The 15,417-nt window shown below is 44.5% G+C and overlaps 1 protein-coding gene across 1 annotated transcript; it reads right to left on the bottom strand.

The window, feature by feature from the left end:
- Positions 1-249: 249 nt before the first annotated feature.
- PLET1 (placenta expressed transcript 1) lies at positions 250-10,278 on the bottom strand. The gene is made up of 3 exons (XM_045892751.2): positions 10,098-10,278; positions 5,387-5,588; positions 250-607 (listed from the first exon to the last, which is right to left on the bottom strand). The coding sequence occupies exons 1-3, from the start codon at positions 10,276-10,278 to the stop codon at positions 250-252; spliced, it is 741 nt and encodes a 246-aa protein (XP_045748707.2).
- Positions 10,279-15,417: the final 5,139 nt, after the last annotated feature.

The following is a 15,417-nucleotide window of genomic DNA, read 5'->3' as shown; positions in this document are numbered from 1 at the left end:
TCTAAGCAGCTAACAAAAAGCCTAATTTGTGTCCTGAGAGATCCAGTTGAACATCTGTGTGCCCCAAGTCCACCAGTGAGTGGACTAGCTACCCTCCACCAAGTGACCCCCAGGTCTCTGTTTTGGTCCAAAGCAGTGGTAGTAGAGTTGCACATTTGAGAATGTAAAGTCTTCATTCATATGCCTGTCAGAGCACTGGCTTTGAACGGAACGTAGGAGGATGCAGTGGAAGCAGGAACAATTGTTTTCTTAGCTTCCTTCTAGCAGAGGAGTTTGCTGGTGAGAAAGACTAGCAGGATCTGAATGGTACTTGTGATGGGGCAGAGGAAGGTTCTGTTGGCCAAGCTGGTTGTCCTTGGGATCGGGTGTGGGGTTGTCCTGGCTGTGGAGAAGTGTCTTGTCATTGGGGTTGGATGTGGGGTTGTTGTAGTTGTGGAGATGTGTTCTGTTATTGGGGTTGGGTGTAGGGTTGTTGTGGTTGTGGAGATGTGTTCTCTTGTTGCAGTTGGGTGTGGAGTTGTTCTTATTGTGGAGATGTGTCCTTTTGTTGAGGTTGGGTGTGGGTGTGGGTTTGTCCTGGTTGTAGAGCTCTGGGAAGTGGTTGTGTCTGGAAAAAACAAAAAACAATGGCATCAGAACCTGTTTTAGGGGGGGCACTGGAGAAAGGAGGCCAATCTGATGGAACACTAGAGCCAGAGTTCATGAGCAAACTTCAGTCAACAATTCTCAGCGGCCAAGCGTATATGTAGAGGAGGAGGAAAACTAGGGAATACAGAATGTCAAGGAAGAAAAAATAAGTAAGAAATATTCTCTACCCTTAAGGTCTATACAATCCTATGGGGGAAGGAGTTTATACAACTACTGAATTTGTTGTTGGGTGGTACTCTGTCCTCAAATGTCTTCATGTCCTTAATGTTATATTAGATCAGTCAGTGCAAATATAATCCAGAATGGCACAGTTATATTTTTTTCTTGCTAATTTCAAAGGTTGCATGTAAAGCTTATAAGAACTAGATATCAGGGGCACTGGGTGGCTTAGTTAGTTAAGCATCTGCCTTTGACTCAGGTCATGGTCCCAGGGTCCTGGGATCAAACCCTGTGTTGGGCTCCCTGCTCAGTGGGGAGCCTGCTTCTCCCTCTCCCTCTGCCTGCCATTCCCCCTGCTTGTGCTCTTTCTCTTTGTCAAATGAATAAATAAAATCTTAAAAAAAAAAACCACTAGTATCATTCCAGACCTGAGGACGGCTACCCCTGCTCTAAAGCAAGGGCACAGAGGCCCTGTTCAAACCCTCATATCTCTTTCTGTGGTTTCAGAGGCACTGCTCGTTCTCCTGTGCAGGGATCTGACCACCCTTTGGTTCTCTGAGGTTGCCTTGCAGAGAAGCAGTGAGAACCAGGCCCTGTGAGTAGTTTGATTCTGGAAAAACTAGAGCCTTGTAATGATGCCTCCAAGGGTCTGTGGATCAAAGAGGACTATATGGAAGAAGAAGGGAGAAGTCTTGTGATTTGCTCAGGCTCAGGCACTCTCCACTGGTGGGAGGGTGCCTTCCAGTTACGAGGCACTGTTTTATCTCATTTAGTGTTTCCCCAGGGCAGATGTTTCTCTAGTATCCCACTGAGCCACAGGTTTGAATACAACCTTTTTTTCTTTTTTCTTTTCTTTTCTCTCTCTCCTTTCCTTCCTTCCTTCCTTCCTTCCTTCCTTCCTTCCTTCCTTCCTTCCTTCCTTCCTTCCTTCCTTCCAGCTGGATTTTATTAGTGTGGAGCTAAAGAATCCTGATTAGAAACAAACATTTTTTCTTTCTTTCTTAGCATTTACATGAGTGTTCATCTTGATAATGCCCTTCAGGAGGAAAAATAACACCCAAGTCTTTTCACAGAGGGAAACCACCAAGGAAGCCATGAAGGCATTTATGTAATAGTTTCCTCAGGCAGAATCACTTTAAAATTTGTTGTTGAAAATAGATACCCATGTGCCCACATTTGCAATGTATGGCCAGCAGGAAGATGGACAGCATACTGCATGTATTTCAGTGTTGGAGGGCTCCCAAGGAAGACCTGTTATCTGGACACTGAGAAGGACTAATGTTTCTTATTCTTGGTTGAACTTTGTATTTAAAAACTTCATTAAGAATAAAAGACTGTATAGTTTTGATGTAAGTCTAAGAAAAGTGGAAAAAAGCATAATATGTGGACCATGAGCCAATTTCTCCATTTACTTTCTATGTGGCTTCTGGCAAGTTACCTATCTTTCCTGCACCTCAGTTTCTTGAATTTGTTTTGGCTCCCTAGAAGGAGGTAAGAGAGAAGAAAGAGGACAGAGAAGGCAGGAGAAGGATGAGGAGTTTCAGGATGGTTGGAAGTTGGGCACAACAGCCTATGAAAGGTCAGTGGAAATCCTTGGTGGTAGTGGTGGTGGCCAGAGGCCACTCTAAGAACTAAGGAAAGTATGAGCATTTCTATACTCTCAAGCCTTCTTTGTGAAAATCTCCCCCTCTTTCCTTGAGCCCCTTGGTTAGAGTGTGCTATACCTAGGAAGGCTTTGTGTGTATGGGAATTCTTTGTGGAAATCAAACCAAGAGCTGATTTTCCTATCCATCTATGTGGCATTGGACATAATGGCTCGCAAGGAAGCAGGAGTCTGGAGCCAAAGGTGGCTGTGAGAATTAAAGGCCCCTGGGAGTTGGCAAAAATCTTGGAAATGGCTTTTGTTTCCCACAGGGTGTAGGATAAGGGGTCAAACTGTCTTCTATAGGTCTCAGGTGTTGGGGAACTCAACTGACATCTGGATAACACATGATTAGAAGACTCTTCTAGGGCACCCACCAAGTAATTTTCCAGGCTGACCGAGTCACTGCCAGATGTGTAAATAGGCCACAGAGAAACTTACCTTTTCTTTCTAGTTGCAGAGAAGAAAATGCAGCCACATTGTAGACATTAATAGTGAAGGCTCTGTGGAGGGCAAATCAATGAGAGATAATGGTGAGGCCCTCAGCTGTGGAATTCACAAGTCTAGCTCCCTTTCCTGCCTTCCCAGAGGATCCTGACCTTAGTGTTCTCTCCAGCACAATCAGCAGAGCATCACTGATCGGGTGCATATTGTCTTGACTAAGATCCTCCATGGTCTTGCTCCAGTCAAGCTCTTGTCCATCCCCCACACCCCAACTTCAGCACCCTGAACTCCCCACAAGGCTGGAATGCACCTCTGGTCATTGTTCAAGCCAGTCCTGCCTGGGATCTCCGTCCTGGTCCCATTTGCCCAGATACTCAACAGTAACCTTTGTGAAGTCATTTCTCCCTGTTGTCATTCCCAGACAGAGCTCCATTGGAGAGACATGCCCCTCAACTGCATGGCCTTGCTGTGAGCCAATCCCTCCACGGGAGGGCCAGCTCGTTGAGGGCAGGTTCTGTTGTCAGCAATGCCTGACACATAGTAGGTGCTTAATGTTCATCAAATGATCTGTACAGCTGATGTGTTGTTGTTCCATCGGTGGTCCTGTTATTATCCCAGTCTCTCGTTCATACATTCAACAGTTAACTGATGAGCGTGCGCTACATGCCAGTCTCTGTGCTTGGTGCTTAGGGGATAGTGGTGAACAAGACGGGCATGGTTCTTACCTTTGTGGCACTTTATAGTCTCTTCGGAGAGACAGACTTGAAACAAAGCAATCAGTAAACAAGTTAAATAATTGATTGCAGTTGTGACATAGGTTGTGAAAAAGTGGAAGTTACGAGAGTGAAAATGGAGCTGGAACTTGACCTAGGGGTTCAGGGAATGCTTTCTTGAGGAATTGGTATTCAAGCTCCACCATTATTTCTGTAGAGGCCTTGCCTCCCCAAAACTCATTGTGGAGCCCCGTGGGCAGGGGCCTCTCCACATCCCATTGTGTCCCACCCAGCTGCCCTCCGTACCCCCATCATATGTGCCGCTCCCCTCCCCTTCTCAGGCGTGGGGACCAAGGCCAAACAAGCAGAGAGGCCAGTGCAGGTTAGGAGGGGTCTGGAGACCACACTGTCAGTGGGAATGCGCTGTTTCTGTGGCAGGTTGTTACTGTTGGGCCTTTTATCTGGTGTTGCATGGAGTGTGGAGGCTTTACGAGGTGAGGGAAAGCAAAGTCTTTGCCCTGATTAGCTTTGGCTGGCTTCTAAGAGACTGCTATCATCGGGAGGCTGGAATGCAGCAGCTCCCTTGGATTTTCACTCTCGGAAATCACTGTGGGCAAAACCCCCTCTCCAGAGCCGGCCTTGTCCAACCAGGTGTGACAGGAGAAGACAGGATGGCTTGATAGCATCATCACCACCAGTGTCCGCAGAGACTTGGTGGCTGTTCACCACCAAGGGGACACCACCGGGGGCCATAGTCTGATGGTCAGACCTGCCCTTTCAGTACAAAGTGGCAGTCTGAAAGTGTGAGGGCCTCTCAACGTGGGCTCCCAAAATAACCTGGATAACATCGCTAGCTGAGAGGAAGGTCTTCTCGTTACAGTGCAATGCAAGCCCCCAGGTGGCCTCACCTCACAATCTTGAGTGTGTCCATTTTGTGTGACATTAGGAAGCCAGTTTTATGACACAATCATCACACTTGGCATTTCCAAAATGAATGTGTGTTTTGAAAAATGATTCTCTGGAATTGGAAGCAAACAGCATGCTCAGTGACAAAGCCTCCAGAACCTTCTCCTAGGCCTGTCTGTGCACTTCCTTGTAAAATCCGGTTTTACTGATGATGTATTGTATGGTGACTGACATAACATGATAAAATAAAATTTTAAAAAAGTAAAATCCGGTTTTAGCAAGAACCCTGCTAAGTAAGTTGAGCAAGTACCTCCCACCCTTTACTCCTAATACCTAGTTCTCCCTCCTCTACCACCCCCGGGGAATATCTGATGGTCTTGGCCTGCCTTCTGCAAGAATCCTGTTAGGTCAGTTTAGCCAGATGCCCCTCACAGGCCTTATTGTTTCCTGTGAGTGACCCCCACCCTGCTTCTTGGCTATAAATTCCCACTTGCCCACGATGTATTCAGAATTGAGCCCGGTTCTATCCTGAGGTCTCTTTTCTCCTGTTGCAACAGTCCCGAATAAATTCTTTTCATTTGTTTGTTTGCTTGTTTGGCTTTAGCCACTGTCCAGCTGTAGTTTTCATAACACTAGAGCTTTCTGTCTCTGTTCAGCCTGCCTGGGGTGTGGGGGTGGGGAGTGTGTGCGCATGCGTGGGAACTCCTGTAGGTAAAAGGACAGAGAGTAGTGAGGCAGAAAGGAGTGCAGCTACTAAATTCTCCACATCATGTCTGGGGTGCATTTTGAGTCGTCCAAGGTCAGCGTGAAACTGCATAAACCCCGTCTACAATTGTAAAAGCCCAAAGCAAATCACGCAGAGATAGGTTCTTACTGTAACACGATTGTAGTTATGTTTGTTGAGTTAGGAGATATCCAGTTTGCTATGAAGAGCTGGTCACTCAGGTTATCCAGGTGATATAGGGCACTGTTGTTGCAAAGCTGGTCTGCTTTTTCCCAGAGGCCTAGTGAGTTGTTGTTCGCGTCCACTGCTCGCAGGACCACAGAGCTGATCCTGGCATTCACGGGAACCCATACTAGGAGGAAAGGGTAAGGAACCAATCAGCCACTGGTGCAGTCAGACGGGGGGAGGGGATCATGAAGTCAACCTTTAGCAGGAAAAAAGGAAGTTACAAATAATGTACATATAGTATGATCCCATTTTAAATGAAGTTGCAGACAAAAGTCGGGAAGGAAATACAAGATATTAACTATGGTGAGTTCTTGGTAGTGGGATTATCTTATTATTTTTATTTTCTTCCTCGTGCGTTTTTATGTTTTCCAAATTTTCTCCAGTAAAAAGTAAACAAAAGAAGACCTGTGCTCTGGCCCTGGTTTTCGCTGTAGAACAGAGGTGAGATCCTGGCTGGCTCTTAACCTCTGGAGCCAGGTTCCTGTCCGCCAGACGAAGGGGATAGCCTGTTCTGCCCTTCTCTCAGGGGAAGGCAGGGTGGGGAGAGGCGGGGTTGATACCTGGGAAAGGGTCAAGTGGGCCCCCTGGGCAGTGTGTCATGACATCAGGGATCCTTAGTGTCAAGTCAAAGCAGAGCCCATTTCTTGGTCCCAGAATCACTGACGCTTTCAGTCTCTGTTGTTGAGCGTGAGGGAAGGGGGTGGGGTCTCAGAGCCCCAGTACCTGTCCAATAACCCTAGGGTTTCTTGGCCTTCCCCAGTCAGGTGAGTCTTCCCTGTTGATGTAGCCTAGGGTATACTCACAGGGACCCCACTGACACTTGCTGATTCTAGCATTCTGATGTGTAACAGGGAGTGAACTTCAAGAGAACATTTCAGCCTGTCCATTTCCTTCCTTAGAAGATCCCTTCTGGAAGAATTTCTCAATGCTAAAGGGTTATTCTCCAGGGCCCTGTCAGCCACTCCAAATCCTTTCAAAGACTTCTCCGTACAAAGCAAAGAAAATCAAGCATGTAGCACAATAGGATCAGACAGTCCTAGAAAGGAATTCTAGCTCTCACATTTAGGAGCAAGTCATTTCGTCTCTCATCCTTGATTTCCTTATTGTCCATCACTCACTCCACAAATATTTATTCAATGCCCACTCTACACCAGGTCTGGTCCTAGGTCTGCGGATGATGACTTTATCCCTCATGATATGGAGATCATGATACCTTATCTACAAGGTTCCTGGGAAAAGCACAGAGAAGAGTGTAAGACTTTTAACACATGATGGGTGTTGGATGAATTGTGATTGTTATTTATATTTTTTAGCGCAAAACATTTCTGTTCTGTTTGTTTTTGCCAATCAGGTGGGCTGAGCCAAACCCCACTGGCCTGACTTGCCCACTGAGAACCTGACAACTGTAGATGTGTGCACGATGGTGAGGTGGATGGTGCTCAGTGGTGGTGTCCTGATGTCCAAGTCTGTCAGTTCTCCCATGGGCATGCTCTTGTCTCTGCCATTTCGTCTGCTCTCCCTCTCTCACACTGGCTTCCTCCTTCCTTCCCTCCTAGCATCTGTCACCTGGATTTGTGGTCTCCACCTTCTCTCTTCAGGCTGCAGCCAGATCAGATTCCACATACAACTCTTCCATAAGGACAAAGTACTCTCCAAAACCTTCCAAGTGCCCATCTTCCTAGAGGATCTAAACATTTCTGCTTTTACATTTTCACTTCTGTTGATTACAGTACCCAACACATGGCTTTTTTGACCCTCCTAACCTGGCTCACTGAGCTTTTTGCACTCCTGCTCTAGGGTAAGCCAGCCCTCCTCTGGTTCTGCAGATGCATCTGGCCCACACCTGCCCCTGGCCTTTGTTCATGTCTGGAACCCTTCCTTCTCATCACACATTCCATCCCTGCTTACTCTCCAGGATCCTGCCTGTGTTCCACCTCTGGGCCAGTTCAGCCCTCTCTTCCTCTCACTCTTGAAACATTTACATTTGTTCCTGCGGAGTTGAGTACTTAATTACATTCTGGCTTGTTCTCTATACTGTGGTTTCATCCATGTCAGTATCTGGCCAGCCCAGTGCTGGGGACCTGGTGGGCACCAACTACTCATTGATTGATTTTAAAAAGTGCATCCAGTGCTGGACCACGCCCTTAAAGATGAAGGTTCAGGGGAGCCTGGGTGGCTCAGATGGTTAAGCGTCTGTTTTCGGCTCAGGTCATGATCCCAGGGTCCTGGGATCGAGCCCCACATTGGGCTCCTGGCTCAGCGAGGAGCCTGCTTCTCCCTCTCCCTCTGCCTCTCTCCCTGCTCATGCTTTCTCTCTCTCTTTCTCTGTATCTCTGTGTCTCAAATGAATAAATAAAATCTTAAAAAAAAAAAAAAGATGAAGGTTCAGGAAAAAAGGCAAGCACCTTTTATCCCTCTCACCCACGGAGGCAGATCATACCCAGCACAATCTTAATATAAATGTCACTGCATCATGGGTTTCTTTCACTGATACCAAGACAGACCCAGGGAACCTCTTCTAAGATCCTGCCTGAGCTGTGTGTGTGCCATGGGACATGCCAAGCCATTTATACATGATTTACCAATGTTGACACAAACCCTGAAATTTAAAAAATTTCAAAATCAAAATAAGGAGAAGTGGTTGGCCTTTGTGGGTCTTTACCCAGTCTCCCCAAAAGACCCAGTGTAATGACACTCTGACGAGGAAATCATGGAGCCTGTTGTGTAATGCTGGGTGCGGAGTCTGGCACTTCACATTTCCGTGAGCATAGGATTTTGACTCTCAAATCATTCGCTTAGTGATTCGGTTTATCATGGAGCTTTAGCACATTTCTGCTCTGAGATGAAGTCAGGTGAAGTTTGAAGTGCCAGCACAAAGTAGGCATTCAGTGAACCGGAGTTTGTCTCCTCCTTCCCCTTTCTCTGCTCTACCCAGCACCTCTGCAAATGTTTGATTTCCCCCTCACCCAGCATATTCCCTTTCAAGGGGTCTTATGGATCCTCTCTTGACTGTTCGTTCTCCTGTCTTGCTACTTTCAGAAGAACCCCAGTCTACATATCTCCACCCAGCATTTTCACGAGATAGGTTTCTTTTTCTTCCATTTCAACAGCAAAATCCCTTACCTTGTGATATGTTATCTTAAGTCCGAGGTCTGTGATCTTTTGTGTAGCAGTCCCTCTGACCCCCAGGTCCTTCCCTGTGTGCAAGGTCACACATATGCCTTCCTGTCCTCATCTCGAATTATAAGATTATCCTCCCTGGCTTGGGAGGACAAGATCCACTGCCTGAGGGAGTGGGATACAGTGATCTGAATCACAGCTGAGGCCCTTAGTGACAGTCCCCATGAAAAAGAAAAGGACAAGCTGGGACAAGTGTGTGAAGGCAGACCATCGTCGTTCACCTGCCAAAGTCTGGAATCTGTGGTTCATGGGTGTGGACATCACCCTGGTGCTCTCTGCAGAATTGGTTAGAGTTCTAGGAGAGCAGAATGACATAGTAATGAGACAGCAGGCTCTGAAGCTGGACATCCTGGCTGAACAGAGCTGTACAAATCTTGGCTGTTACTTAGGTTCAAATATTAACAATGCTACCCACTATGGCCTTGGGTAAAATTTTAACTCCCCTATGCTGTGGTTCTCATCTGGGAGGATAATAGCATTTACCCTTAGAATAGCACCCAGCACGTAGTAAGAAGTCTCAGCTCTCATTACCGTAAGTGAGGGGTGTAGAGTGCAGTGGTTAAGGACTGGGTGTCTGAAGCTAGACTGCTCGGGTTCATATCCCAGCTCCATCCTGTAAGTAGCTGTGTGACCTGAGCAAGTGACTAGCACTCTACCTCTGTTTCCTCATCTGTGAAACGGGAATGATCATGGTATGTTATCTGCCTAACACGTTGTTGTGAGATCTAAATGCATGAATACACGTAAACCACCATATTAAATGTTGTTGTTACAAAAGTAATCAGGAAGCACCTGTCTTGACTTATAGGTTTGGCTGACCCAAAATGGGATATTTATAAAATGTTCCTAGGTACCTCGAAGAAAAGCATTGTATTGGGAAGGAAAGACCAAGATTCAGGAGCCAGTTCTGCCCCTTACTAGCAGGGGAGCCCTGACCTGTCACCTAACTTCTCTCAGCTGCAGGCTGCTCATAAACAAGGTGGGAGAGTAACACTTTCCCTGCCTAGCTCACTAGAGTTTCCAGCACACCCTAAAGGCAAACAGTGCCTCCCCGTGTGCGATATACCATCATCCATGGTGACATTGTTTTATCAAATGGATGTGAACAGACCACACACTGTGATGCACTTATTATCCCTGAAAACAATAAAAATGCCCACTTTATTTAAGTCTGAGAACTTGCCGCAGGTGTGCTCTTGCCGGGGCTCAGTTAACCTGGGTGTCAGGACTTAATGACCCCTGGCTCAGGTTTGCACACAGAGCAGGGAGGAAACAGTCCCACACAACAAACTCTCTCACACATGTTCTCTTTCTGTTTCTGCCCCCACTTCCCATCTGGGTCAAAAACACATGTTTTGTGTGATTGAGAGCAGGAGTGGAGGGGTGTGCTCTGAAATTCTGGTTAACTCCCCTCAGAAGACAAAGGACAACAAAGAGAATGGCTTCTCCTCACCTGTGTAGTTTGTGTTGCTTTCATAGACATCTGAATTGGCCATGATGCCTTGGCCAGTGGTGGTGACCTCATTGAAGAGCATGCAGTTGTCAATGTCATCTGCAGAGCTGGCAGAAGAACACAGCAGTCCGAAGCATAGAAACAGCCTGAGTGGCAGCAACATGGAACTGAGGACTGCCATGGTCTTGACCTGTTTGGAAACTGCCGGTCCTGGTACTGGGTAATACCTACAACTCAACTGTTTATATGCTCCAGGGCTGGAGCTTCTGCGTGAGGTCATACATGCAAATCTCCTTCCCACTCCTTCCTAAAATGAACTGGTGTCTGGATTTCGGCCCAGGATATCAGTAGGAGTGACTCGCCCAGTACTCATCAGCATGACCCTTTACCATGTCCAGTTTTGCTCAAGGAGGGGAAGGTATTGATCATGGTTCTATTTTGTGTCTCATTCATCTCAGCATCTGCTATTTGAAGAAAGCTGTTGAGAAAAGGGTTAGTGCTGGCAAAGTAAAATTCAGAGTTGAGTAATCATCACGTACCTGACCTATTTAGAAGCTCCACACTTCTTCAGGCATAAAAGCTCTCTTTTCTTGGAATATTACATATCCTTTTCTAGCTCTCCTTTATTGAACTTGTCTCCAATCCCAGTTCCTTTTGTGACTAGCATAAAACTAGGAAGACTGTGCTTTTGGATTTATATTTATTTTCTGGAAAGAAATAGCTTTGGTCCACCTTGCTCCTGACACATTCCTCCATAGCACTATAGCACAAGGAAACTATTAAAAAATCAGAAAATATGTTTTCTTATATCTCTCCTCTGATTTTTATGATTTACTTACGAAGGAGTACTATGTGAGTAGAAAGGAAACCAAAAAAAAAAAAAAAAAGTAGAATCGAATCAAGGTGATATTTATAAATGTTTCTTTAAGAGAAGTACTCACAGACTGGTAAAGCAAGGACCTCTGAGAAATCTCCTCCAGAAAAGCACTGAGAACACTAGCAAAAACTGTCAAAATCAACTTTTTCGGAACTCTTGAAATTAACCAAAGGCTTGCAAAAATCTGAGGAGCATTTGTTTAAGAAAAATGGCTGGATCTCATTGAGCACAAAGAGCACTGTGGCGTTTTAACTTGGCTTATTTACACCCCTCTCACCACACCTTTGTACTAGCCTTAGAAACCAACAGCCTTGGGCAACCCCTTCGGGTCCTCTTCGGGAGCTTTGTACTATCACTTTACTATCACTCAGTAAACTTTGAAAAAAAAAAAAAGAAAAGAAACCAACAGACTTGCCACTATGGGAGCCCTGCAGACTGGCAAACAAATAGCCAATGGAAGGAGACATAGTGGGCGTGGAGCTCTCCAAAAAGCCTCATTTCAGACAGTTGTCACTATGTGACTTGTCTGGAAATTGCCTATAAATCTGAATTCTTAGGTTTTATTACTTGACCACCAAGTAAACTGAGCAGAAACTTCAGTGGCCACACATGATAAAGAAAATAGACTTCAGGGCGCCTGGGTGGCTCAGTTGGTTAAGCGACTGCCTTCAGCTCAGGTCATCATCCTGGAGTACCAGGATCGAGTCCCGCATCGGGCTCCCTGCTCAGCGGGGGGTCTGCTTCTCCCTCTGACCCTCTTCCCTCTCGTGCTGTCTCTCATTCTCTCTCTCAAATAAAGTCTTAAAAAAAAAAAGAAAATAGACTTCACAGAATTAATTCATAAAAGTCACTAAACAGACAACATTAGCAGCAACAACAAGCAATAATAACCAATGGGAAATACAACAAACCCTGGGAGGGAGGGGTATTGCATATCCAGAATGACCACATTATATTTTTTAAATGTCCAGTTTTCAACAAAAAATTACAATGCAGAGGAACAAGAAAGTATGGTCAGTACACAGGAAAACACCTCCCAAGCAATAGAAACTGTCCTTGAGGAGGCCTAGATATTAGACTTAGCAGACAGAGATGTTATCTCAAGTATTATAAATATAGTTAAAGAGGTAAAAGAAACCATGTCTAAAGAGTGAAAGGGAAGTGTGAGAATAATGTCTCACTCAATAAAAAATATTAATAAGGAGATAAAAATGATTAAAAAAACAAATAGAAATTTTGCTGTGGAAAAATACGATGACTGAAAGGAAAATTTCAGTAGAAGGGCTTAACAACAGATTTTAACTAGCAAGAGAAAGTGTCAGTAAACTTGAAGATATTCAATAAAAATAATCAAATAAATTCAATAAAAGAAATGTAAGACTTATATATCTAATGGGACCCAGAGTAGCCAAAATGGTCTTGAAAAAACAACAATAACAACAAAGTTGGAAGACTTACGCTGACTACAATTTCAGAACTTACTACTAAGCTATAGTAATCAAGATAGCGCTATACTAGCATAAGGATAGACATATATAGATCAATGGAATAGAGTTGAGAGTCCAGAAATAAACCCATATGTTTATAATCAACTGATTTTTGACAGGGATGCCAAGACAGTTTGATGGGGGAAAGAATAGTTTTTCAACAAATGGTGCTGGAACGCCGTATATCCACATGCAGAAGAATGAAATTGAACCCCTAACTCATACCATCTAGAAAATTAACTCAAGGTGGGTGCATTCAAATCAAGAAAGTAAAAAGACTACCTAAATAGTGGGAGAAAATATTTTCAAATTGCCTATCTGATAAGGGCCTAGAACCCAGAATATATAAAGAACACTTACAACTCAACAATAAAAAGACAAGTATCCTAATTTAAAAATGGGCAATGAGTACTTTCTCCAAAGAAGATGTACAAAGGCCAAAGAGCACATGAAAAGATGCTCATTATTAGTTATTAGGAAAATGCAAATAAAACCACAAAGAGATACCACTTCACAGCCAGTAGGATGGCTAAATGACAGATAACAAGTGTTGACAAGGATATGGAAAAATTGTAACCCTCATGTATTGCTAGTGGAAAGGTAATCAATTTGGAAAATAGTTTGGCAATTCTTCAAAAAATTAAACACAGAGTTACTATTATATGACCCAGCCACTCCATTCCTAGGTATATACTCAAGAAAATTGAAAACATTTGTCCACACAAAAACTTGTGCGTGAATGTTTATAGGAGCATTATTCCTAAAGCTAAAAGTTGGAAACAACCCAAGTGACCATTAACTCTTGAATGGATACCAAAATATGGTATATCCAACAATGGAATTCTATTCAGCTATAAAAAGGAATGAAGTACTGATAGATGCTACAACATGGATGAGCCTTGAAAACATTATGCTAAGTGAAAGAAGCCAGACACAAAGACCACGTAATGTATGAAAGCATTTATATGGAATGTCCAGAAGATGCAAACTAATAGAGATCAAGTATTTTCCGGGTATGGGAGGTGGCAGGGGAAGGGTGCAGGGGTTGGGGGGAGACAGGGGAATGAGAAGTGACTGCTTACTGGTTTGGGGTTTCTTTTTGGGGTGATGGAAGTGCTGTGGAATTAGATGGTTGTGACAGTTTCATAATTGTGTGAATATACTAAAAGCCACCAAATTGAGTTTTATAGTATGGGAATACATCTCAGTAAAAATGTTTATTTATATATTATTATGTGTAAACAAGTTGGGAGTAGTAGAAAGAATGCAGCAAAACTTTAGTATTAGATCCTGTTTAGAAACCTGGCTTTGGGAGAGTTTTAACCTATCTGAACTTTAGTTTCCACTTCTGAAAATTGGGGCATTAATACCAATCTTACATATTTTTATGTATGTTAAATGAGAAATATATGTTAACTGTTTTGGGGGATGAGCTGGGTCTGGCACACAGTAGGTATATAATACATACTGATTTGTTCCCTCCCTTCCAACTTCCTTCCTTCCTTCTTTCATACCAGGTTAAGGCAGTGGGTCAGAAGAAAAGAAAATATATAGGAGTTCTGCTGTTGATATGGAGACAATAGTATAAACCTCCCTGTGAATTGTGGGCAGAAGATTGGAGCAGAGGGGAAAACTGATAAGCAGAATTGTTCCATTCATTTACTGGATGAAAATGGAGCTCCGCCCTGGAGAGGGCCAGTATGAAGTCATCAACACTGCTCCTGGGAGGAGGGAGCTGTCTGTTGGCTGTGGGTACAGCTATTGACAAAACAAAGTTGATCTTTGATTCCTTCCAGAAAGGACTTGAGTTTTCTTGAGAATAGGAGACCACAAGAAAACTAGGAGAAAAAAAAAAAAGTGTATTTGGACTTCCCACTATTCCTCCACCCCATTTCTCTGTAATTTTGGACTCTAGTTTCTGGAAATGCACGGTTTTTTAAAACTCCATAGGTGATTCTAGAACAGTGCTTTTAAATCTTGAATGTGCATTCAAATCACATGGAGCATCTTGCTAACATGCAGTTTCTGATTCAGTAGGACTGGTGTGGGGCCTGAGACTCCTCATTTATAACAGGCTCCCAGAGGATGCTAAGATGTTGTTGATCCCTGGAGCTCACCTTGCATAGCAAAGGTTTAGAAGCTGATCTGAGTAAACCAGGTTGGGACTGAATGTCAGACTAGTTATTAAAGTCAGAAAAGCTGGGGTCTGTGACTGTACTGGGTACCCCAAAGTTTCCAGTTGGCCTGGAGCTTATATGCTGAGACTTCATGCTGTAGAAAGTGGTTGGCACTTCCATACCTCCTTGTCTCTCTAGGAAGGAGAGCTTTCAGACAGCAGAGAGCAGCTGGTCTCAGAGTCCAAAGAGAGGTTCCCTGAAATTCCCCAGGAGCAACCACTGGTGAATGCAAGGATCATGACCCTGAGGCACCTTGGATGGTTTTTGATCTAGTCTTCAGAGGTGTGGGGGGTGCAGCATTGCCACCAAGTGGAACAGAGCACAGGCTTGAGAGTCACAGAGGCCCCAGGTTGAATCCTGCCCCTCACGTTGTGACGTCGGACTGTACTTAACCTGTTCTGAACCTCAATTTTTTAAATCATATTATGGAGTTAGTAATACAAACCTTGCAGGATTGTGTCAAGGTTGGAGAGAGAACGCGGGTAACATGGCTGCCATTGTCTGCCTTCGGTAAAAGGTGGTTCTTTGCCACCCATGGCAGGGCCGGGCGCAAATCTCAGAGGAAGGGCCACCAGGGAGCGGGAGGGGCCTGGAGAATATTTACAGCACTCTCTTTTGTCTGTCCACAATGGATGCTTACGTCCACACGTTGACTTAGGGACTAATTGGGTTGTACCCTTTGGCTTTTTGGATCAGGGGAGTGGGTGTTGTACTTCTGAGGATCCCACATTGTGGATCCTTAAGCCTTAGAGGATAATCTAGTGGTCAGCGGTTTAGAA

Source organism: Mirounga angustirostris, unplaced genomic scaffold, assembly GCF_029215605.1.
Source record: "Mirounga angustirostris isolate CCGP_5_RB_7025 unplaced genomic scaffold, mMirAng1.0.hap1 SCAF_13, whole genome shotgun sequence".
NCBI classification, from domain to species: domain Eukaryota; kingdom Metazoa; phylum Chordata; class Mammalia; order Carnivora; family Phocidae; genus Mirounga; species Mirounga angustirostris.
The sequence above is the reverse complement of the archived record's forward strand: the minus strand, read 5'-3'. Positions and strand labels throughout refer to the sequence as shown.

What these genes read in the sequence shown, in the direction of transcription:
- PLET1 (XM_045892751.2), bottom strand. Translation starts at nt 10,278, where the DNA reads ATGGCAGTCCTCAGTTCCATGTTGCTGCCACTCAGGCTGTTTCTATGC. An exon ending in AAGCAACACAAACTACACAG is followed by an intron (nt 5,589 to 10,097) that starts GTGAGGAGAAGC and finishes CTTTCCTCCTAG; the next exon opens with TATGGGTTCCCGTGAATGCC. An exon ending in ATAACTACAATCGTGTTACA is followed by an intron (nt 608 to 5,386) that starts GTAAGAACCTAT and finishes TGTTTTTTCCAG; the next exon opens with ACACAACCACTTCCCAGAGC.